This window comes from Synchiropus splendidus, chromosome 16, assembly GCF_027744825.2.
Source record: "Synchiropus splendidus isolate RoL2022-P1 chromosome 16, RoL_Sspl_1.0, whole genome shotgun sequence".
NCBI classification, from domain to species: domain Eukaryota; kingdom Metazoa; phylum Chordata; class Actinopteri; order Syngnathiformes; family Callionymidae; genus Synchiropus; species Synchiropus splendidus.
In genome coordinates, this window is record NC_071349.1 from 18,322,148 (window position 1) to 18,347,500 (window position 25,353).

The 25,353-nt window shown below is 44.5% G+C and overlaps 1 protein-coding gene across 1 annotated transcript in view; it reads left to right on the top strand.

The window, feature by feature from the left end:
• Positions 1–25,353, top strand: part of sntg2 (syntrophin, gamma 2) — a 69,935-nt gene that overhangs the window by 24,311 nt on the left and 20,271 nt on the right. The window contains exons 7-10 of the mRNA XM_053846045.1: positions 88–175; positions 1,545–1,627; positions 12,193–12,317; positions 22,996–23,125. Of these exons, the coding sequence (XP_053702020.1) occupies positions 88–175; positions 1,545–1,627; positions 12,193–12,317; positions 22,996–23,125 (426 nt within the window). The remainder of the gene's footprint in view (positions 1–87; positions 176–1,544; positions 1,628–12,192; positions 12,318–22,995; positions 23,126–25,353) is intronic.

Consider the following 25,353-nt stretch of genomic DNA (forward strand, 5'->3'; position numbering starts at 1 on the left):
ATTCGCCTGTCAGCAGGAGACTCTGGGATTGTTGGAGCTGCTTCAGCCGGGCGTGACTCACAAGCTTCATCTCTGTCTCCTCCACAGGTTCACCTCCTGCGAACCGCCGGGGAGGAGGTCACCATCACCGTCCGCTATCTCCGCGAAGTTCCGTCGTTCCTCAAACTGCCTCTAGGTGATTCTTTTATTGCAGTTCAACTTTAACCGAGCGCCATCTTTTAAAAGAAAAAAAAAAGCAATAATGGAACGCCCCACATTCGGGATCGTGTCTCTTCGAGCTACTCAGCGAGCGAGCACTTATTCCAGAGTAATAAATTGTCACGCTCAGTGGCCTGACAAATGGCAGAAACACCCACGGACCCCGACGCTCCCCGCAGCAGCTTGAAGTAATGAAAACATGCAGTAAAAGAAGCCATGTGGAGCTGCTGAAGGGTGAAGACGTGATGAGCGCAGGAGAGACCAGGGAACCGCTTTGTTGCTACCTTTATTTTGAGCCACTCAGAAAAGAAAAAGGCCACGATAAAGCAAAATTGTTAACAATATTCTTTCAATTATCAAAGAAAAAGAAGGTTGCTTTAGCCATGAAAAGCAAAAAAAAAAAAAGAATTTTACAATTTTAAGGTTGAATAATAAAGTTACTAAAAAGTTTTCTCAGAAGATAAATTAAAATAAAGATTGTTGATCTCATACTTGTTATTAAACAATTTCCATTCTGTCCTTAAAATGTTTTTCAACACTGCAAAGTGACTTGAATTTGAAATGAAAAGCAAGTATTTGACATTTTCGATTCCTTAATTTTTATTTTTTAATTCAATGAATTCGTTTTAATTCAGTGTTATTTAGTATTTTTCTTTGATGTTTGAACGCCACTAGACATTTTTCTGCAGTTCAAACAACCAGTGAGTCAGTTTCCCCGAATGAACCAAGCCTGCAAGCCACATCACGTGATTTCATTAACTGTCGCTGGTTCACAGCCCGACCACCAGATGGTGGCAGAGTGCATCCTAAAGGATCCCAACGATAACTACTCGATTGTGTCTAGATGGAATGTGTTTTCGCAGCACTGTATCCGGATTTTCTCTTCGGATCGGGGTGAAAAACTCCACCGTCTCTGGGCGAGTCAATGCATAATGTCTGCATCTTGAGGGCCGTAGGTGGTTTCTTCATGTGTGTTTACGCTGGTTTAAACTAAAAAGCTTTGATGTATCTTTCAGTGGTGTTTCTGTTTTTTCTTATTGGCGATGTATAAGGAGAAGCTGTGTGACAAATCCAAGTCCGAGCCGCTCAGGTCGTCTCTCGGCCTCCGGTGATTTCTCGCCGGAGAATGAAAGATTTAAGCCGTAACCTTTCTGGGTGAGGCTTTGATTCAGCGTGGAGCGAACAGCAGGAGCAGCCTTCAGTGACTTCGCCACACTTTACCTACTGTGTCCACCTCAGAAATGCGCTTCAGCGCAAGGCTGCGCTGGCTAAGATGCAGAACGCCACGATAACAACGTGCTGCAGTGAAAATACACGAGACTCAAGTGACTCTGCCTCCTTCTTAGGTTCCCCCGGACCCTCATGTGATCACAGTCGGGTCTCCTCGCCGCTCTTTGACAGCGGCCTGCATTTGAATAGCAACGGCTCAGTAAGTGCTTTTTTTTTTTTTTACTTTTATCATTATTGATTTCTTGTTTTTGTTTGCAGATTTTCTAATACAATGTGGAGTGAAAAAGGTTCTAACACTGGTTTTGTGTAAATACCTAAAATAAAAGAATACAATTAAATTCACAGGTTGGAACAATTTATTTTAAAAAAAATCATGAAAATAAAAAAAAAACATGTAAAAGATAAACAAATAAAAAAACAAAAATATAAATAATAATTTAATCTACTCTAAAATAAAGGAGAAAAAAACATGTTTAATTGTTTATAATAATTTTAATGTTGAAAGTTTTTAAATCATTCATTTTAAATATATATATTTATTTTATATGTACTTTATTGTATTATTCTTATGTTTTTTTTTACTTCTTATTGTTATTTTACAGCCTCCAGATGCCAGTATCAACATTTATTTGTTTATTGTTATTTTGTTTTAAAAAATGGATGATTTATGATGCATTTTATTCAGTTATTTATGTGGCTGAAAGTCATGGCTATGAAGTGCGTATTTGAGTGTAATATGAATGTAAAATGCTCCAGGAGTACAGTTTCTGTTGAAGTCAATCTGGACTTCATTTTGAGCTCAGTGTTCTTGCGACTTCAAACTCAGCAAGTTGCAAGTTTGACGATATTTACCTGCGTGTCAGAATCTTCTCCGCTGAGCTCGACTTCAGCGCTGCGCTTTCTTTGGTGTCTCGTCACCAGCAGTTCGTCTTCCATCACCGTCAGAGAACCCCACTGTTTCATTGCCTCCTGTTAAAGTTTGAGGTACCTTTATATCTTTAGTCCCTGCCTGTCTCCAAGTGGAAAATCCAGACTAGAAACTGTCTAAAAAAATGTAGTTCAAGTCAGAAGCTGATATGAGGAGGGTGTTTGAGTGAGCCGGGCCGGAGACGCTCAGAAAGATGACCGGGTTTCACTTGAATACACATCAACACTGGTACTGTGGAGAGACTTATGGTGATGCTGCTTCTGCTTCACCTTAAAGCTAAAAGCCTTTTAAGGTGTTTCCATTATTTTGTTCAACCCCTGTAGAAGGGTTGACTCATACACATAGATACCTAAAGATGTATAACAACGTTCATGAGGAGGTCAATTATTAACTTATCTTTTTGCTTCTCAACTGTGTTAAAAAAAACAAAAACCTTATTCATGTATAAAAATAAATAAGTGACGGCCAGTAAAACAGGAATTATAAATATTCCCCAAATAAAAATGCATGAAACTTTTGTCACATTAGAAAAGAAAAGCAAAAAAAAATGCAAAGAAATAGGAAACTAGGAAATGAGTAGACTTGGAAATAACCAACTAAGTAGTAAATAGTCAACTTACTGGTATATAAATAAATAAATAAAGATTTGTTAGTATCAATAAATGAGTTGTCATTACGTCAGAAAAACACATCAGATATAAACATATACATTCTTGGAGGTTTCACCCCAGAATTTGCTCAATTAAATAAAAATTAAATAAAATTAAGCAGTCAGAAAAAGCAATAAATTGTCCTTCAAGGAATGTTGTAAATAAAATAAAGCAAACTCAATTGTGAAGAGAAAAACAGCTCCCAGTAAAAGTGATCCATTATTACACAATTCACAGCATAAAATGAAAATAAATGAACTTCACCTGCCAAACAAATAATCATTCAAAATGAATAAATCAACAGTCATGGAACCACTCCGTGTGGTAATAATAGAAAGAATAAATTAGCCTCCATGAAAGGAGCATTTGTTGCCAATATGAATAAATGAATTCACCAGAAATGTGTAAAAGAAAACAACAGTCAACCAAAATAATAGATGAACTTGACTGACAGAGGCAGATTGAAAAAAAAATCATGAAATAATTAGAAAAAGGCAAAAGAACAATGATAAAAAGCCTGCGAGGAACTGCACTGGACCTCTGTCATAACAAATGGAAAGGTGAGTGACAGGAGGGGCGGCGGCATGTCTGGGATGCTGATCCCGCTCCACGTCTGCGACAGAAACTGATGGCCACATACGTGCTCACGCGTGCGACACATGATACTGTCTGGCTGCTGTCGCAGATCAAATAAGAGCTGTAATTATACATGATGACGGACGGCTGTTCCGCTGCGCTGCCTGTGAGCAAGACAAAATCCTCAGCCTCACGCACCGTGTGATGTTTGTTTCTTCGGTCCCGCTCTGTGTTGGAAGGTTGATTTCATCACTGCGCGGCAAACAATCTTGTGATTTAAGAGAGAAACATGAGCTGTCTCTTGTTTCCTCTGACCGGAGGCTCCGGTGATAAAAGACGGGAGGCAGAGTTGAGCGTTGTCATTGGGAGTGACGGGAAAGGACACCAGCAGTAAATCTGAGCGACAGACGTCTGGAGTGGGGGCCGATACCATAGCCGATTATTTTGACAGGCCGATACCATTTTTTCAGATTTCTTTTTTCTAAAACTAAATAACATGCAAAAGTCACTTTTTTTGATGGATTACACAAACCTACCAAAAACAATAATACTGAACAACACTATATAGAAATAAAAGAAAAACTATTAAAGCAACAGACCAAACCCACGATATAAGCTCCACTTGTTAAACAGCGGAATGTTGCCATATAACCTGACTGACCACTCCTCTTTTCATTGACTACATCCTCCAGTCTTCAACAAAAGAACTGTGCTGCTTGTCCAAAACAATAACCTGCATGAGCATTGTTTTTTTGGCAGTTAGCTCCGGTTAGCATAGTTTGTTAGCTCCAATTTGGTGCAGTGGTTTGCACCATCGCGAAGAGTAATGTTTCTCATAAATAATAAAATATCTGCGCTTATTTGTCATAAATGCCTATGTTGGTGCCGATAAATCGGCCGGCTGATCGATTGGTGCAGCCCTAGTTTGGAGTCATAGTTCGGGAGTCAGATGGACACATTGAGATTGTGATTGTGTTGGACTTGTGGAGATGACAGAGGAAGACAACCCATGAGGACATGAAGACGTGGCTGGACAGTGGTCAAAACAGAGTCATCGATTCACTTCTACTGTGTATTTGGAATGTGGGAGGAAATCAGAGATGCATGTTCCATTAGAACAAGACCCAGACTCACAGTCGGTGGCCGGATACATGCTTTGCTCTTCACATAGTTTTTTCAGGTCTTCCCCTGCAGAAGCTTTTAGTTTTAGGGAAAAAACAGACCATTAGGTTGAGTAATTCTTTTATCTACGCTCGCAAACCAATTTGATGTCCATCAGCTTAGGAACGAAGAGCCGAGCAGAGCCGGCACGTAATTGCTTCTGTCACATCACTTCACTGCAGAGGCAGGACATGATCTGGCATCAAGGATGCTGGCAGGCGTCCAGGACAGGTAGCTCCCTGGAGGACTGGAGGAACAGCCGGAGACAGCTCTGTCGTCGTCTGACGGCCACTGAGTCTCCACCGCAGCCTGGTATGAGAGAGTGATCATGGATGTGACGGAGCTGTCAGAAATGAAACAAACCTCTGTGGTGTCAGCAGCGTGATGTTTACTACAGTGCTCCCGTGAATCTGTGATGGACTTTCCTCACTGTGGCTGGATAAAAAGGAGCCTGTGATGCTGCACATCAGAGATGGCAACCATCTGAAAATAGAGCTCCACTTCATGCTCATCTCGACAGCTTTACCTTCAGAAGAAGGCGGCCATCTTGACTGGATGAGACAGCCAGCCCAACTCCAAGCCTCTTGTTCATGACTGAGCTCCTCTCTGCTCCAACAGTAAAGTAACCAGCAGGCTCATCTTGACCCAAATCTAACTCCTGTTTCCATGTAATCCAGGTTCTGCTGGGTCACTTGGACCCTGTCTTTTTTTTGCCCAGATTGAGTCGCTGCTTTAGAAAGTGGGGTGGCTGAAATTGGGCTTGTGTTTTGGTGGTATGTTAAGCCGTCCAACTACTATCGAGCACTCCGCCGTGAGATTCCGTGGGAATTCAAGCCCATATTGGAACGTCTGTGTTACGCATCGGCGCCACATTCCTGCCAATACACAGTCAGCAGTATGAGGAAACTCCCAGTCCTGACTCTGACAAGTCTGGGACTACGGTTCTGGACCATTGGGTCTTGTTGCTCAATCTCTCTTTTGGGTCGTACAGTTCAGAGAGATTGAGTTTTCACGGTAGAAACGGCATGTTACGTCCGTTTTTCAGTCCAACTCATGTAAGTGACGCCATGTTCTTGCTACATTTGCAGGCTGCAACATAAAATGTTAACCAGCAGCCGCGTGGCTCCTGGTCACTGCCATCAGCGGTGACAATACGGGTTCAGGTTCCAAAAAACTTTGCCGTAAAAATGGAGACACAGAAGGCTCCGGAAAACGATGTGGTACAAAGCCAGGTCTGTCGCAGAGCGCAATGCTAGGTTAGCAAAACAATCTGGAAGTGAGAGATGTTAGTGATGTTAGTGGCGACTCGCAACATGTTTAAGTTAATCATAACTCGGGAAAAGTGATCGCAGTCCATTGACAAGGTCTAGATTTCCGCGATGTGTTCAACACCGAAACAAGTGCTTGACTGTTTGGCAGTTCAGTCCCATGACACGGCTCACTCCGCCTGAAGGAAACATCCGACTTTGTCCAACTGACCGATAAAGTTGGCTTCATTATCAGGACTGACCTCACCATCCAGCCGCTCCACATACTGGGACTCACTTCTCCTCCGTCTTTGTTGAACTTTTTAAAAGAATTTCATCGATGTGGACAGAAAGAAAAGAGCTGTTTCCTCTAAATCTATAATGTGACCTGGTGGTCTGCCAGCACATTAAACTCAAACATACCTCTATATTTCCAAGCATGTCGAGCATATTTGAGCGACGTTTCCATTTTAATGAGCCCAGCATCATATTGACCCATCTTAACTTCGGGAGGCAGCAGAAGCAAATACCGCTATTCACCGACTTGCGAAAGTGTTAAGCTCAGCAGGACCCGCATCCGTCTGCTGCAGCCTCTGCCTCGCTCTGAACTGTGACTCATACAAATCCGGTCTGAGTTTGACATGCTATTAAAAGTGAAATAATCCATGATGCCCTCTATGCATAAGCGCTGCTCGGTCAGTGTTTGTCTGCTCAGATGTGTGAATAGACTCCCCGTCATCTCTGCCAGGATGTCGACTTCAAGTCAGAGGTGATTCATATCTGAGGATGGAAACCCCAAAAGATACATATTTGCTGATGACCTTCACATAACCTCCAGTTTGGGATTGTTTTCCGAAACTAAACCCAGCACACAAATCCATGTTCATCATTTGAAGCATTAGAGTTTTGTATTGTTGTTGAGAACAAAATGTGTTCAGGCTCCGTGAGTCTGACGGAAGGAAATGGCAGTGTTCAGCACGATGAATCACGGTGCACCACTTCAACTCGGCCCTCGTGTTTGGCGCGATTTAAGCATTTCTCTTGTCAACCCATTCTTTTCACCCCTTCATCCACGGTTCCGGCGCAACATGCGTCTCTTCAACCTCCTTGTTGTGTCTCCCTGTCGTGACTGAAACAGCTTTAAGAGCTCTTTAAAATGGCCTAAAAATGAACTCCTGCCTGACAGCAGTTTCCTACTGCTCCTTGTTATTTGACTCTGACGTTTGTTTATTTGTTATTTATTAAGTTATTCTTGTAGAAAGCAATTAGTTAAGACAGTCGATGACATGGAGTGTTGTGAGCAAACAAGCAAACAAAAGCATCTGTTTGCTTTTGTTCAGGGAGGTTTTTCACTACACAATGTGAATGGACTTGAAATTGTTATGCAAATATTTTCAAGACATTAAAAGAGCTTTAGTTGAAATAAGGTGATATATAAACTTTGAACACAGGCACCATCGTGATTTATTGTTCTATTGTCAAACTGACTCATTTGATCAGTCATATACCAAATTCATTCCAATTGAAAAATGTGGCTTCTTGAGGCAAATATTCTTACACCATTAAACTGCGATTCATTGAGATTAATTACTCACAAATCCCCTATTAACTCGAATATTTTTTTTATTGAATTTCACTCCTAGTTATGAATTAAGCAAATTATAAACATAAAGATTTTTTTCATCTGCAAAAGACCCCACAAAGGAAGATGAATATCTGGTGTTGATGTTACACATTTTTTCTGATAGAAAATGAATAAGTAGCAGGTACATGGCTGCTACTGAATTAAAGTTCTGCCGGGACACCTGGAGGAACGGACGAGGTGAAGATAGCAGCAGATGGGACTGAGATTTACCCAACATGAGTTTTAAAATGTAGCCAATAGCAGTCCAGTTATGGCGTGTGTGCAATGCTTGGTGGCATTACGCTGCCTCACGTTCAGTTGCCCGGACTAACCCTCACATGGAGGGTAGGTTCTCGTAACCCAGACGCCTCAGGGCACTTGTAACCCCGGTATCCCGGGACGGGATGCTGTCACGCCCACGTTTCTTGACTGTCCGTGTCCTGCCGTGTCCCTGTGAAGCTGTTCATTAAAGCCCTACTTTGCTCGCTCGCACACACCTTGAATTATTCACGATAAGTGCAATAGACAGAAGGATGCCAGTTTTAACATTTCATGTCTTTCATTTATAATACTTTCATTGAGATGCCCCTGGGGACCCAGAAATGAATGCTGAACATGCCTGCCCTAAATGGCTTTGTTGTTCATCCAGGGAGACAAATTGGAGCTGACACTTTGCAAGCCAAAACAAGAAGAGCATGAGTCACTAATAGAGACGCTAGTTATTTTAATCGCAGGTGGAGCAGCGTAACTGTCTGTGTTGCCCTCGATACAGCTAAATGGCGGAAGGTTTCAATCATGCGAATGCTGAACGTGAACATCGCTGAACGATGGAGAACTTTTGTAACAGATGACGTGGCACCATTATCAAAGTAGTGTTTCTGAGAGTCGAGCTGCGGAGTTGCCTCGTTCCTCCACTCACTGCTGGGACTGTCTCCACGTCTCAGTCGCAGAAGATGAGTGAACCACCACAGGGCGCCGTTCACCAAACCCGCCGAGTGTTCCCTGCTCCAAGTGGGGTAAAAACGCCGCCATTCTCTATTAAGGCCGCTCGGCTCTGCAATAATGTTTTAACGTGCAAATGGAAAATGTTACATGGCCGGTGCTAGTGATTTTTCAGCTTTTTATGAACTGGTAATGGGCTCCACGGACACATTTTTTTATGAGCTGTCAGCAATCATTGGGAAAAAGAATGACAAATAGTAAGACGCAGCAATTTTTTCCACTTACTGAAGACGTAAGAAACCTTCAGGGAAGAGACCCGGGCAGCGCCAGAGGAAGATGTATGGCGCTTTTGGAATGCAAAGAAAGAAGTGGGATTCTCTCTTCATGTTGAAGAGCTTTGAATCTCCCAGGTGGGACAGACAGCAGGACACTGTACCTCCCACTGTAATCCTTTTTTCTCCATCCTCTTTCTCTGACTTCAGCTTTTGTACTAGTCGTGCAGTACTGTATCCAGTCACCCCAAGTCCCCCTACTGGACATTACTTGACATTACGTGGGCAGAAGCAGTAGCAAACACATTTTTTGCACAGCCCCTTCTTTATGGTAGGTTCCTCACAGATCCCTAGATGTTGTTTCCTAAAACTACTATCAATTCTTGAATCCTTTTAAATGGTAAATGACTCTTACTTGTATGGCGTTTTCCATGTTTATTCAGCAACCAGAGCGCTTTATAAAAGTCACTCATTCATGCACTAATTCTTAGGTTTAAACCCAGCGTACCATCAGAACCACCAGCAGCGAACTGGGGTTATGTGTCTTGCTTATGGACACAACGTTAGTAATGTGTCAGCAGCCAGGATAGAGCCAGCAACCTCTCCGTCACAGGCTGATCTCTCTACCACCTGAGCTGCTGCCAGGTCGACACACCCTAGACCTTTTACTCTAGGTCTTCAGCTAGTTCCCAAGGACCTATTCTCATGGCAGTGGACATAGAAACTGCTGACTCCTCACCGTGTTGTAATAAGTGCGTCTTAGTCTCAGACAGTTGGGTGGAGATAACAGTACTAGGAAGTTTATAGGGTTTTCCCCGCAGCCTAAGCATCATAGGCATAGGGTCCGCTACTTTGACATTACGATGTGTGGGAGACTTCGTCGTCAATGTCGATATGTAGTGTTTAAGTGTGACTCGTAATGGCAGACAGCTCTGTCATGAGCCTTTAAGGAGAAGTGTTAAGGACATACTATGTGTTCTGACAGCTCTGTGTCCAGGTTTGGGTGGTTATGCTAATGTGACAGGGCGAGTAGGTTTCTCCATGCTCAGGCATCTGGATCTCAGCCTGGGAGAGGGGCCTTCTCTACAGTGAAGACACCATTAAGGGCGGTTTTGGGTTCTGTCTCGGGTGGCTTGAGTCTGATGCGCCCCCTGCTGTGCAGGCTCGCACCTCTGCACCTCAGATGTCCCTTTTTCTTCTGCTCAGCTGGCGGCGCTCTGCGCAAAATAGCTGGTTTGTGACCCACGACAAAACACATCTCAACGTCGTCATGAGCCGCGCGACAACCTATTTACCACCATCTTCTTGACCACCTTATTTACTTCTTTAACACTATGACTCGTCCTCACCTCAGATATGAACTGATGACGGAACACCGCAACGGCTACAGCAGAATGTGGCGTTTCACAGCCAAAGCTAAACATGAAGGAGTCTTGTTATGTTTATTTTACAAGGAAACATCGGAAACAGGCTGTGGAATACGGAGCGTCATTACTGATCCACGCTGCTCTCACAACAAGTTGAACACAGTGAGAGAGATTCTTGACAATCGAGAAGGTTTTAATCATTGAAGTCTATATCCAGACATCAGAAATGATCAATGAATAGTCTGCTGATCTTCAGCACTTACAGTCACAGTTTCCAATTTTTCCAATTCAACTGCTGACTAGCAAACTTGTTGCTTCACATTCAACAGTGTGGATGTATTTGTGCTGCCATTCCAACCGATGATATTTTAGCCTTGTTTCTAAACGCCGTAGCATTCGAGGAAACACATTTATCTTCTAATGAAATCGACGGCGAAAATGACGGCGACTGTTTGCGGGAGGATTTGACACGCATCCATCAAGTCGAGCTTCAGGAGTAGACCCCGATCTAATGTTGCAGAAATGTCTTCTGTTTGATCCGTAATCTTGTAACTCATTAGGCAAAGCACAAAGCATCTGTTGTTCATTAAGTGTGATGCGATTTGCATCTAAATGCGTCGCACTTCAAGCTGTCAGGGCCTTTTGTCAACACATTGCGCTTCAGGACCTGAAGAATGAGTCAGACGAATGTGGCATCAGTCTCACAGGGGCCGTCATTAAACCCTGACTTCTTCAGTGGTGCGCTGAGACAGCTGCTGCTGCTGCCGCCGCTGCTGCTACGGTTTGGGATTCTTTCAAAGACGTGATTTGCCATCTGAATTCTTGGTGAAATATTTGAGGAAAGATACCAGTTGGCAGGGTTTCGGCAAATTAGGTTCAAGGAACAGAAGCCTTCCCTCGAGTTTTGTTTACTGAGCGTGGCCTGACATGCTGGTATGGTTATCGCCCTCCCAAGCCCTGAGGCCTGGCACACTGTGGAGCTCAGAGTGACGGCTCATGGATGGTGGCATCAAAACCAAAGACAGTTCCAGTCGTAGTTTGTAGTGTGATGAAATGTTGATCTAAACTGAGGAGTGCCAGGTGCGTCTTACTCCAGTGGCTCTGCCAGGAGTCTTTCGCTGCCTGTCGTGCCTTGACTAGTGCGTCCGAAAACTTGTACCCCAGCCTCCGGTCCTCTAGCGACTGCTTTCACTGGTCCGATCGTAAACCTCACAAGTGGTTAGGGTGAGGAGTTGTAAATGACATATCTTTGGGAAAAGTCGCCACCTGAAAGGAGCGATTGACCACTTGAAATATGGTGCGTTTGTGGTAGGATTCTAAAGTTGATGGTTAGAACAAGTCTTAAACAGTGAAGAGTCTAGAGTTATGCCCCCGTGGTCTGCTTGTGCATTTGTTTATAAAGGCACATGTACAGCCCAAAAAAATGTTTTTTCCTCCTTGGCGCGACAGAACATACTCTTAGTACTTGCCATGACCACATAGGTTACACATGTCCGAACGGCAACCTTTGTTTTTTAACATCAAGCCATGTCGGAGGAGGAGCATTTGCATCCATGTTTACGTCTGCATGAAATGCGGAAGGCAGACTTCCACGTCAGCATTAGACGAAGTAGTCCACTTGACAATGTGTGACACTTTGGGAACGAGAAACAGTGCGTAACAGTGAGGACACTCCCGAAACTTAGACGTCGTTCACCGAGGCCATGACCATCGTTGAAATATTAGCTAGCGAGTGCTAACTTATGAAAAGCTGCTTCAGTTAGGCTTAAAAGGTTTTGACTCCTTTCGACGGAGCCGCGGAGGACGCCGATTCTGACTGGGAAAGGTTGAGGCTGGAACAATTTCTTAACTTACGACTGACTCGTGTGGCGGGTTCTCTGGCGCTGCTGTAGGAGGGAAAGTTAGAAACATCACGTCACCCAAACAGAACACCATGGGCTTTAATCTCTTGTGTCAGCTCACCACAAAACTTTTCTTCATTTATCTCTTCCACCCAGGCGCCGTCCCCCCCCTCACCCTCCGACAACGAACCAAAGTATGAGAAGCGCTGGCTGGATGCCGTCTCCCTGCCCTTGTTGATGGCAAGAGTCTCCAGATACAAAGCCGGGACGGATAAATTAAGGTAAGGATAATCCAGCGTGATATGATTCACCTCTGAAGAGCACAGTTCACTGAGCCCCGTCGGTGGCTTATAAATAACTTTCCACCGAGGTGTGTGTTGTCGGCACAGCCTTAATACCAATATCTATGCAAAGGCGTAAACGGCTTAAAAGGTCACCGTGGCTGTGAGGCCGCAACAATTGAGAACACCTGCCCGCCTCAGAGCCGCTTCGCCATCAATCGATTTTTCTCCATCAAACCACAAGTGCGCCAAGCGTGTGAAAAGTCGTGTTTGATTCTGCTCCCAGCAACATTGACCCCCTGACACGTCATGATAACTGGCCTTTGAACGAGTTATTTGGTTGCCAAAAGACATTTTTCTGTTTCACCGATGTGTTGTTGCAGCTGTATAGTGCTGTGTCGCACGAGCCACCTGCTCCAAATTCTTATTTCTCTAGCGCACCCTCGGCACTGCACACTGACTGGCAACACTTTTAATGATTATTTATATCCCTGAGAACTGTGAGCTGCGCCTCAGTACTGAAGCAAAAAGCCACTTATTACCTGTCTCTATTGACAATTCGGGAGCCTGCAACCTCATTATCACCCCGTGATACATGTGGATTTCTGTACGCACCAGTGAGGGCTGCTGCCATGGTCTCCATTGTGTGTTCCGTTGTAGGCATGATGTCGTCTGAACAAACAAAGTTGTCTTGCAGATCTCATTAAACTCTGCAAATGTTGTACCTCTCACCATGAAACTATCCATCTTTAGCTTCAGCGGTCTCCTAACTTGCCCATTCATTATTTTCCTTTGCGAGTTTTAAAGCAGCGAATTCACAAAATTCAGTATCTTTTTCGTTGCTGAATGAAAACTGGAGCTCCCCTTTGCATGTTTCATTCAGGATTCTCTTTATTACACCCCTCTGTTCGCTGTTATATTGTCGTAGCCTCAGGCAACGGCCAAAGACAAATTCAATCGGAGATGTTTGGTTGTTTAAAACTTCAGTCGACATGAAGTCGAGGAAGGAGGCTGATCACCAGCTCTGTTGAACATACATTTTTCCTCTGCTGCGTCATCGACCTATGAGTCTTTGGCTCGATGGTTCGATGTTTTTTTATCTGGCCCTTTCGTTATTGTTGAGGATAGTAAACAACTGGCCAATTACTGGTGTGAAGCGACATTCCGTGTCTTAGTGCATCCGCTGGGTGATGGATCCTTCCAGGAGCGACAGTGTCTCGCACATGTGAGTGAGCCTCGATCGAAGTTTGATAGCCGACCTGATTCCAACTCATTCAGACCAGTCCTTTGGTCGTAGTGGGCATGAGTCGAGCTTAATTTCAAGTTTTAAAGCGTCATTTCTGTGCCTGTCTCCTGCATTCCGTCCTTCAGCCACTACATCAAGGCAGGTTTCTTTGCTGAAAACATAAAAAAAAACTCCTCATTCGTTTTGGAGACAGGTTCCACTCTTCGATCCAAGTGAACACGTGCTCTGTTCTGGTTCTGAACTAGAAAGATTCCTGCAGGTTAGGTGTCATTGCCGCTTAAATCTGGGAATAAACAGTGGGAGGCAGTTCCTGAAACTAAGGGTGCGGAGGGTTGTGAGGCTCTGAATGTCAACAGCCACTGGCAATCTTAGGGCTGGAGCTATTGATCCAGTCCTGGTATGTCTACCATTGCACCCCTATATATGACCCTCTTCTAGTTCAGACCGGTTGTGTATTGTTCCCAATTTTTGGACACGAGCCTATCATCCCTTTACTGCGGTTTTTTGTTTTGAAGTGCGCACAAGTACAATGAGTTTTGTCCCACAACTCTTTGGAGAACAGTTTGAGCTGGAGCCATATTTAACGCCTGCCTTCGGAAGGATGTAGGTGACTGGTTAACTCCGTGGTTTCCGGCTCAGATCGCTGAGAAATGTGTCTAGTTGCTCATAATACATTGCCACGTCTTAACACTGATCCGTGAGTGACTCCACAGAGCAGCTGATGAAGGTGACCTCATCTGTGGACCACATATATTTGTTCATGTTTCTAAACGCACACTTTCCTCGTCGTCACGTTGTGAGAAGTTGGGAGCCTCACCTGCATTGCTCGCCTTCTGTGGCCGCCCGTGGACCTGCCACCACTTCACCCGCCGCTTGTTCTCCCTCCACTTGCTCCCTGTAGATTTCAGAGTTCATTGTGAATTCCTCACGTTAACGTCTCCACCCACGCGTGGCCAGGCACCCCGGTTCGTCTCTGACCTCCCGCGGCCCGACACAGCTGGTCAAAGGATGAGGTCAGCAAGTCACAGGTCGCCCTCTAGCACACGTGGGGGGTGAGCGGTTTGGGTTGTGGCTGTGCAGCTCAGCGACAACACTTTCAATTCCGTTGCTGTGGTAACGCCTGATGGGTAATTTCCTAAGAAGCTCAGTGTACAACATTCCAAAGAAGTCTTTTTGAAAAGAAAACCCGCGTCTCGCATGAACCGTATTATAACTAGTCCTGCAGATGCAGCATGCTGAGCTGGTTTTCAGCTCAACAGCGTCCAAAGTCTGTACAGAAACAACAAAAAAGGCGAGTCTGTGGTTGAGTTCGATCTGCCTGCAGATACCCTCTGTGTTGGACGGCTGCCCTCAACGATCCGCTCTGAACTAAAAGTTTCTCCGATTTCTCTTCCACTGTTCCAACTTAGCTTTAACTTGAGTTCAAAGATGTCACTTTTTTAAGAGGAACAAATATTTGTGTAGTTATCCGTCCTGACCAGTCACTCGATAGTCCGCCCAGGAGGGAAGGAATCGGCTCAATATCTGAGTTTACTCTGCCAAACATCTGTGGCACGAACGCGGAGCCGATCAATGAGGGCGTCAACAAACGTGACTCTTCCTGATGCCTGTTATCTCAGCAGAGTGAGAGCTCGCTCCAGGTAGATGATGCTGTTAACCATTTCATTTCTTAATCTGCCGCTGAGGCTGCCAAGGTCTTTCCACCGTGAATAAGACGCATGTCACATTAATAACTTTCCATGCCACTCGGCGCCGTGGAAACGAGGCTGAGCGTTGAGGCTTTAAAGGTCAGTTTGGAAGCTGTCGCGGAGACTTCATTAAATATTATCTTTTAAGGACGTCACTTCAGCTTTTACCTCCTGTAAGACTTGTAAGGTTCGCCATGCTGCTGAAGGGAACAGCTGTCAGAATGAAGACTTCAGCCATGATTTTTACTCACAACGGTCTGGTCCTGGTTGGAGATGAGATCAAGTATATTGGGTTCTTGGTCTGGCTGTGTCCCATGTTTAGCACCTAACACCAGCACTTGGTTCTGAGCGCCCTCCACTATGAAGCTCCCTCCAACCATCAAGTGAAGTCTGCCATCAAGTGACCGACGTCCCTAAGAATTGGGACGACACTTGATGAGGTCACACGTAAAGACAGCGTGTCATTGGCTGCCGTGCTGTGTTTTGTTTCCTGCATATCCAGTGTTGGAGACAACGTTTTGGAAATGACAGCTCCAACGTTTCTGCAACCTCTTGCATCAGCGCTGATCATCTCACTTGGTTTGGTGAACCAGCGGAGAAGAAGTGGGCGGAGCCTATGTTGCGGCGATAGATGTGTTAGAGGTATGAGGATGCTAACGTTAGCCTGGATGCTAGCCCACTGTTGTTTGTTCAGAAGAAATCCAAACCTACTGTTGAACATCCATGTTGTATTGTTCATGTTGTGGGACACGGTGGAGCATTTGGCTCGCTGACGTGTGACACCAGAGAAAGTCAACAAAGGCAACAGTCGTCCTGGCTACTAACATGTCCCTGTTGTCCTGTCCAACATTGTTTTGGAATCAAGTCCTTTGGTCTCCTTGAAATCGCTCCACACTTCATATTCCCACTTGGTTTCAAGTCAGCTCCGGAGCTCCCTGGGTTTGAAGGGATCATTTCAAGTGGTGAACGGCCAGTGAGGAGGTGGCACGTGAAGCGCGGAGCCCAGTGTTGGGGTCGAAAACCAGTGTTAGGGTGAGAAATGGCACACAGATAAAATTGTCCTTGGTGGAAAACAATGACCATCCTGGTGGATTTCTACCTTCATCTGTGGTCACCTGTTTAATAGTGATGGGAGCTCAGTTGAGCTGGCATCATCTCTCTTGGTTCCTGGATCAGATACAGTGGCGAGACAGTGTTGCTCCGTCGGTCTGGGGACACTCCTACAAGACCTACAGAAGGGAGGCTGTGCCTCTTCCTGTAAGTAGTGGATCGATAACATTTTTCCTGCAACAAATTAGCTGTCAGTCTTTTGAAATAAATGTCTGCAGTTTCTGTATCATGAGCTTCATCCATCCATGTTCCAAACGTCTCTTTAGTTCGTCCGTCTCACTCATATATCGATAGCCTTGTAACTTTAAACCTATTCATTTACTCTGAAGAAGAGCCTGGCCGTCCAGTGACTCAACTCTCTTTGTGTCACATCTTCACAGCGTTGGAATGAAGCTTGTCATGAAATCTTATTTAAATCATGAGCACTGGCTGCACAAACCTGAGTGCACACCAAGTGAAAACATCCACGTTGGCATTGAACCCAACGTCACATTTCTGGTGTTCATCATCTTTCAGACCTCCTGTTCACGCAAGTTAAGCAGGTGCCACGGCGGTTTGGAATAATTCTGACAAGTGTCTGTAATTCACTTCTGCTCTCTCCTGAATGGAAGGGAATTTAATCGGTAACCTCGTAAATCCTTCATTACAAAAGCTGGAGAGTTGCCCTGTGTTTGCTGGCACCTCAGACATTTCAATATTCAACCTGCACTGGAGGACGCTCTTGGTGTCTGACTGTACGTCACTTATCCTTCGGGCTGTGCGCGGTTTTGTGGAGGGAGAGAGGAGCACGTGTTTTCCTCCCATTGTGAGTTGGAGTGCTAACATGTTAGCACAAGAGAAGGGCTTACAATTCACAGTTCTCTTCCTGGAAATGAGTGTGTGTGATGGAGCGTCCTGGATCTTTTGTGCACAGTGAACCCTCATTTATCACAGAGGTTACGTTCCAAAAATAACCGGCGATAGGCGAAATCCGTGCAGTAGTCAGCTATTATACAATACAATACTGTACTATAGAATGAACATTTTTCAACAACAAATAAGAATATGAACATTTTCTTACAAATAATTCTGATAGAAAACTGTAAAAATAAGCATTTTAATACTGTAGTCAATACGAGTTTGAACACTTTGTGACTATTATACAAACTGTATAATAAATGAATCTTTCTCTGACTTTCGAGGCAAAGTCAGAGGAAGATTCCTTTATTCCGTGGTGGCGCCCTACAGTTGCATAGCCTCTACCTTCCTTCAGCATGTCCAGAAGTGTAACTTTCTCTGCGATAGTTGGCATCTTCCTCTTACTTTTGGGCGCGTCCTCAGGTGCATTTCCCGGAGCGTTTTGTCAACATTGTGGGGTTTGTCATGGATTCGTCATCGTAGCGTACACCCGAGTACTTAGCTTAATGTGTTGTGCCGCCTTATAGGAAGAAGATTTGGAGCCTCTCCTTACTGTGCGGACTTTCTCTAAGCACTCTGGTTTCCTCCCACTGTCGAAAAACGTATAGTGGTGAAATGATTGCTCTAAATCTAATGGCCTTTACCAGGGGCAGACACCAGGTCCTTATATAAATCTCATCCTGTGTGAAAGGGGCAACACTTCTGCTGTCCTCACTGCATTATTGTGCATTTCTTTGTGTGTCAGAGAATACCAAGTCTTCTCTCCCAGGTTTGGAAAGGGGAGCTGTTTTTGCTCTGTGCTGCCGGTACTGTTGTGTGGATGATTGTTTTGGCTGTGAATCACGGCTCCACTCGGGTCGATAAAACCTGTCCAGCGCAGAGCAAAAAGTGCCTCTGACCTGACACCATATAATCGTTCTTATTATTTTTCATTGATTCTTTGATTCTGTTGCTTTTGCTAATTCCTGTTATGGAGTCGTGGGGGACACTTTGGGCCGGTCTCTAATCCGTCACAGCCTCTCGCACACACACAGACCTATGGACTGTGTGATCTTCTATAGAAACCTAGAGAGTAGCATTGATGGTGGTAGCCTTGGGAAACACTTGAGAAATGTTGTCACTCCAAACTGAAAGATTTACTTTCAATTTAAACTGAATGCGAAACACATGCGGGTCAAAGTTACGCCGCTCTGGTGCGGACTTTGTACTGCCTGGTCAGCAAGGCTAAGCAAATCATTTGGGCCTCTGGGAACGCTGCCGATGTATGAAAGACCTTTGCTCCCGCTGGACCTGTTCGCCCGCGGAGAGCTGCTCTTTCTGACAGCACTGTGGTTTTCTGATATTGATGCGCGCTCCTTTGATTAATCACTTTGTTTGTGTCGCTGCACTCGCTCAACTTTGTCTCCGGCGAGAAAGTAGGGCGACGAGACGTCGGGCCGCAGGAGTCATCTGATAACCGCCTTCAAGGTCGCGTGCTAGATGACTCCTCTGCAAGATCCTTTTAGCTCTTGTTTGTGTCCTTATTTTTCACCTTAAATTGGACATAAAGTTAAAGGAAACGTCACAGAGTGGACCGAGCAGTAGTGTGTGCACATGTCGCAGGTCGGCAGTAAACCAAGCTGCCACAAGCTTGACACAGATTCCCATCTATACACCCATTTTCTTATGCCTATACAAGGTCTGTCGCTTCTCCAGGATCTCATCTATCTAAAACAAAAAACGATGATTTCGTACATTCCTTATTGATCTTTGTGGTATTGCCGCTCCAAGACGCTCACCAACTGGAGGTTTCCTTTTGGCTTCTCCCTTCAGTGGTGGCCACAGCGGATCATCTCCCTCCATCTCCCCCTGTCCTCTGCTTCCTCTTCTCTCAAACCTACAAACCTCATGTCCTCCTTCACCACCTCCATCAATCTCCTCTGTGGCCTTCCTCTCCACCTTCTGCCTGGCAGTTCCAACATCTCAACATCTTCATCTACCAATGTACTGGCTCTCTCTCTCTCCTCTGTACATGTCCAAACCATCTCCATCCAGCCTCTCTGACTTGGTCTCCTAAACACCTGAGCACATGTGCTGTCCCTCTGGTCCTATCATCATCCTGCTCACTCCCAGAGAGAAGCTCAGCAGCTTCGTCTCAGCTTATCGAAATGGCACCTCATTATTTGTATTGATGCATGGCTGAAAAACCGACGACCATCCACCAGCATGCTTGACATCCAAACCAGGATGCCATCTGGAGTTACAACCTTGAGAACCAGTCCCATATTTGGCAAAGGACCAAGCCACCTCCTCAAAGTCTCCACATCAGCAGGAGGAAAATCCTGTTTTGGGCCATTGCCAGGCCTCAGGAGAAGCCACAAGGGATGATCGCTGCTCTGTTCACGTGTTGCTCCGCACGAAGCCGAGCAACAGCGCAGCCTGGACGTATCCCCCAGGACCTTATAGTTTAATGTCACGCAGTGCTTTTCATGAGCTTTCAGGACCAGTATTACGAGCCGCTGGTGCTCCTTGTTCCGTCCTCCTCCAGTATAATTCAGACCCGAAAATGCGCCTGTGCCCCTGTTAAAAAAAAGAGACATTGCAGCATGGCCCCTGGAGAGCCCCGGGTCAGTACGCAGGCAGCGGAACATACAATTTTAACAAGGCCGGCGCACTTTCACAGTGAAAGTCGAGCTCACCAGAGGATTTGTTAGGAACGCTGACACGTTTAACCTCCAGGATTGTGTGTGAATATATATGAGCAGGAGGAGTACAGTCAACGCATTCTATTATTTCTGTTTATCCGCTTTCACGTCACGTACCTCCACGGCGTCCGTGCGCTTCAGCTAATTCTCTTACAATCTTTCAGTCGGCCCTGAGGATTGCTTCCCGGAACGTCGTTTAATCCGCTGGAAAGGATCGGTCTGTTTTCATGGAGCAACGCTTTTCTTGGTTTCCTCGCCGCCGTCGTCGGAGCGTTAACGTTACGAGCTAAACGTCCAAATATGTTACATTCCCCAGACAAGCACAGACTCTTGGCGACATTTCACTGTGAATGGATGCAGTTGGACACTTAACCTTTAAACATGCTGAAGCAGTTTATTCTCGCTGGAGATGGCGAGACGTGTTTTAATCTCTAGTTTTGTTCTCTTCACTTCACTTCAGTTCAGACCTGTTGTAGGTTGTTTGCTTCACACACCCAACCAGTCCCCGCCGCATCGCTTTACAATGGATCGCATTTATGCCACAAATGGTGAAAGCACCATCAGTGAGCAGCAGTGTGGCTCCATGCTGAGAACCACAGATCGATTTTAAACTTTCATCCAGAAGCAGAGTGGGTCTGAAGCAAGGAAGCTAATGATGGAGTCGCTACAGAGGAAGAGCCGTTCTGTGTGAGGCAGTGGGGAGGAGTCCAAGGTAGAGATTAGGGTTGCATTGGGGATTAGCTCTGCTTGTTAGTTTGTTGTGAGAATGGAGGAGTAGCAGAAGAAAGGTCAGCAGAAGCAAGACAGATGTATGAATGAGAGGGATTGAGGTACAAGAGTCAAGATGAGAGAGTGGAGGGGGTGAAAGCAGCCAGGGGTCAATCATTTAAGGTCCATTCACTCTCCCTTTACGAACAAAATTGTACCTGTCTGTTGCAAGCAGCGTTGCTGACCACATAATTCCATGCCCTCTTTAGGTCGGTGTTGCTGTTCACCATTATATCCACCAGGGGGAGCAGCCCAGAGTCAAAGGTTTATGACAGTAACAAACTCCAAAACCAACATGGCGACTGTGGAGTCAGTATTGATCATGTAGCTCTTGCACCAAAGTGGAAACAGAGGCAGCGTTGTGGAAGGTGGTGGTCGGTGGGAATGTTAAATATATCTATAAGGAGTACAGAGATTTTAATGTCTCTTCAAAGCTAGATATCGGGTAGTAACAGCAACACTGCCCCCCACGGATTCTGGAGGTACTGCTCCGTTTGGTCCGTGTCCGTAAGCTGAAAGACAGAGAGGAGTGAAAGGAGGTGAAGAGGAGAGTGCAGGCGTGGTGGCGAAAAAAGAAATGCAGTCTGTACAGGTCATGCCTCGATGACTATCACTAAATATTTAATACATGAACGAAAACATTGTTTACAAATGAAAATTTATTTATTTTTTCTCTGTTTTTGTTGATCAAAACTGAATGAGGTCTTGTTTAGTCTTGTCTCACTTCCAGTGTGACAGTCTACACTCACAGCACCACATGCTGTAGAAGATGCTGTGGCGCGAGCTCTAACAACTGCACAACAAAGTTTAGTCATCTCACACAGAGGAAGAGATTATGATAATTGTTGTGCCTCCTGATTCGGTTGCACGGGAAATGTGCTCCCCTTAATGGTGTTTTGATCCCCAAAGCAGTTATTGGTTTTCTTGTTGTTCATTTGTTAAGTGTAATTCATTCTGTTTCACTGTGTCTTCTTCGCATTGACCTGTGTTGCCGACGACAAACTCTAAAATCCAGTTCATAATGTAGAAACACAAACTTGAAATTTGTTCAAATAGGACGTAAATGAGCCTCATAAATATTGTGATATTGGTGTTTGTAGCTGTTACACAAGTTGGATTCACCTCCCCATGTGTTCATTTGTTTTTGCTGTTGCAGCTGAATGTCAGACAACTAATAAAAGATAGAATCCAACAATAAAAAAGTAATAGCTGGAGAATAATGGTTGTTTCTTTGTGGCTCATTCTTTGCCTGGCAAACAAGGCGCACAAATCCAATAAAACGGCAGATATTTCCTCAGAAATACTTCCATTGTCCCACGGAAATGATTTGGCTGCTGGAGGACTCAATCTGGAGCGGTAACTCTGACGTCTGATGCTCCAGAGAGCCGCCTCGCAGAACAAGTTGTCGAATTGCTGATCAAATATAGCGTTTGTTAAGAAAATACTGAGCTAGTCGCACATTTTTTTTAGTTATTTTGAGGTGGATTCTTTTGTAAGGGAAAATTATATACATTTTTTTCATGTGTTTTTTTGTCTTTTTGTGTTCCTCACTAAATTGGTTTTCTACAGTCACTCTGGTTTCCTCCCACAGTCCAAACACATTGCTCATGAAGCCTCTGTTGTTAGCATCCTGTAAAGACCATTTTCCCTTGTCTTGAACCGTATTTCATGATATATTATTGCTGTAGTTTGTCACCTGATGGATACAGTTATGTTGACCAGTTGGATGTTCTATCGAAAGGACTTTGAAAATGTATTTGTGTGGAGCGACATGCAAGTTATGTGTTGCGATGATTCACGGTTCCCTGAATACTGCGAAGAGTTCTGCCTCCTGGTGCTTTGGAAGTGGCCACTGTGGGGTATCCCCTGCCTCTTGCCCCAAGTAGCTGGGATCCTTTTTAAGAGCCTGTTTTTGGTGTTTTCGGTCTGAAGATATTCCAGGTCATTGAGATTCTTTAACTTCACAGCAGGAAGAGCCATTTATTGATCCATATTTTCCAAAAGTCTGAGCCATCTTTTTGCCGTTTACTCAACGTTTTGATCCCATTTCTCCAGATCTGTAAGTGATATATTGAGCTTAGTAGATGTGAAAGTTGTTTAATTTATTCCCCCAGTCTTTTTTTTTTTTTAATCATTACAAGTCTGGCGCTCATCTCGGCACACGCGGCGATCTTAACCCGTCTGACAGCGGCGGAGAAGCCGGCTGTGCCTCCCGTCAGTATCACTTTCCAGCGCTCGCAGCCCTCCCTCCCTCCCGTCTAACTCTGACCTCTGCTCTCCTGCAGGTCCAACTGTTTTGAAGTCTTTGTCTTGGACGGCGCCAGCACCAATATTCTCCAATTTTGCACTGCAGCGGAAAGCACAGACTGGCTCCAAGCAATATCCACCAATATCAGCGACCTGACGCTGGAGAACGTGAGTTCAGTGTGGAGAGCTGAGGCGCACGTGTGTCGGTGAAAGAGCCGGGACGTAGCTCTCCCTCGCACCGACGTCAGCCCGCACTCACTACTTATCAAAACTCACAAAAAACATGGACAGGTGATTCATGTGGACCCATTTTTCCATCCTATTACGTGGTAATATTTGCCAAAACACACTTGATATCGAGTGCATGCTGCAATGAAAATCTAATTCGGGGCATCTGCACACAATTTTTCTGAAAGGAGGAAATGCCAATGCAGTTATTTACAACCTGCAATTTCAGTGATCAACCTTGGTGCAACTCTCCAGTCCTGGACTCGCCTCTAGTGCCAGGGTTGGCGAAGTGCTCCCTGGCCTTCGTCTCTGTTTATGTGGTCCTCAAGAGGTCAGGGCTAAACTACTAAAGATCACTAGTTGAAGTTTTACCAACTTATTTCTTACCTATCTGCGTCCCTATTTTGTTGGAAACATTTATGTATTTATTTATTTTAAAATTAGATTTTTTTAAATGCGTAATACTCAATAATTGCAGTATTTCTTCTGTCCCTCCAAATAATACATTAAATATTGGAGAAAATGCTTTGTAATAAAGTGACTTTATATAGTGTTTATACATAGACCTGTAAAACATGGGAGGTTCACATTTGTGTTTAAAGACGCAGCAACTGTGGTCTGGCCAGAGCCCAGCATGGCCGAGTCTGAGACCTGAGTGACTCTGAATGCAGGAGATTCACAGATGAGACTGGTACTTTAAACATAGCAGGTTATTCAGAGCAACTGCCGGGAGTTTTGGATGTGGAGCAGGGCTTCTTAACCTTTTTGATCTGGGGGGCTGAGCTTTTCCTGACTCTGGATTTCATGTGTGATCAACAACCATATTTAATCTACACATAAACAAACCAAAACCTTGTGAAATGACATGAAACCATGTGATCGCAAAGATATTTATTTGTCATCGAAAAGTCCAACCTGCAGCAGAACCAGATCCAAGTCATGTTCATCAAATGTACTGAAGAAAAATGTTTTAAAAATACGCCTGATACAAACTGTTGAGAAAATTGATACAATTGTACGTTGTGAATACATTTTGGAATAAATTATACAATGATATATATAATATATAATAAAACGATGTCAAAATATAAGAAAAATAAAATATTTTACTTTCAAAATAAACTCTAAAGAAGTTCCAAGTAAAGTGTAAATGAAAGTGTTGTCATAATAAGCCAGAATTAATTTTAAAAACTGCTCCAACTGGTGCTTTTATGAACACTGTTACTCTTGTGGAGGTGGCATCACTTTCTTTATCATTTTTTCTTTTCAAAATTAGCCACATGTGGTGGCAGTAGAGAGTCACTTGACAGCTGCAAATCTGTGATAGTTACCAACTATGGAGAAGTTCTTGAAAATGATAAACACCTCCACAAGAGTAAAAACTGTTCATAATAATAAAGCACCTGTTGAAGCAGTTTTGAAATGGCAATACTTTTATTTACACTTCCCTTATATCTTCTTTGGAGTTTAAATAAAATAAAATATGTTATTTTCTGATATTTAGACATGGTTTTATTATATTTATTTTATTCAGAATTTAGTTTTCAACAGTTTGCATCAAGAGTATTTTTCCCTTTTTTCTTTGGGAAATTTGGTGAATATGACTTGCACCTGCATCTGCTGCTGGTTGGACTTTTCTATCTTCGCGATGACCACATGGTTTCATGTCATGTCACAAGGTTTTGCTTTGTTTACGTGTCAGTACATTAAATATGGTTATTGATCACAAATGAGATCATGAGTCATGAATCAGTTCTACTACTTGAATGGACCCCGGGGCCCATTTGTTTGGGGAAAGAGGGGCCCCGAGATCAAAGAGGTGAAGACCCCTGATGTAGAGGAAACAATCCTGGAAACAACTACTATACAAAGTCAGCTGCGTCCCAGTCCTGCTCTGCCAGCACCCATGCTTTGCCCACAGTTTGTCCTTCTTGTGCCACGGCGTCTTGGCGCGTGTCACGGTGTGGTGGCGTCTCCTCGCGGCTCTCTGGCTCTGATGAAGCCGCGCACGCCTCCTGCCTAATTAGCCGCTGCTAATGAGCCATTCGACACGTGCGCGCGCTCCCTTTCCTGCGATTTCACTTTGATTGTAGCGTTGATGATGCGACGTCTGTTCAGGCATCCCAACTTAGCGCCGGCAAATTGTGCAGCTGCTTGTCTTTAAAGCG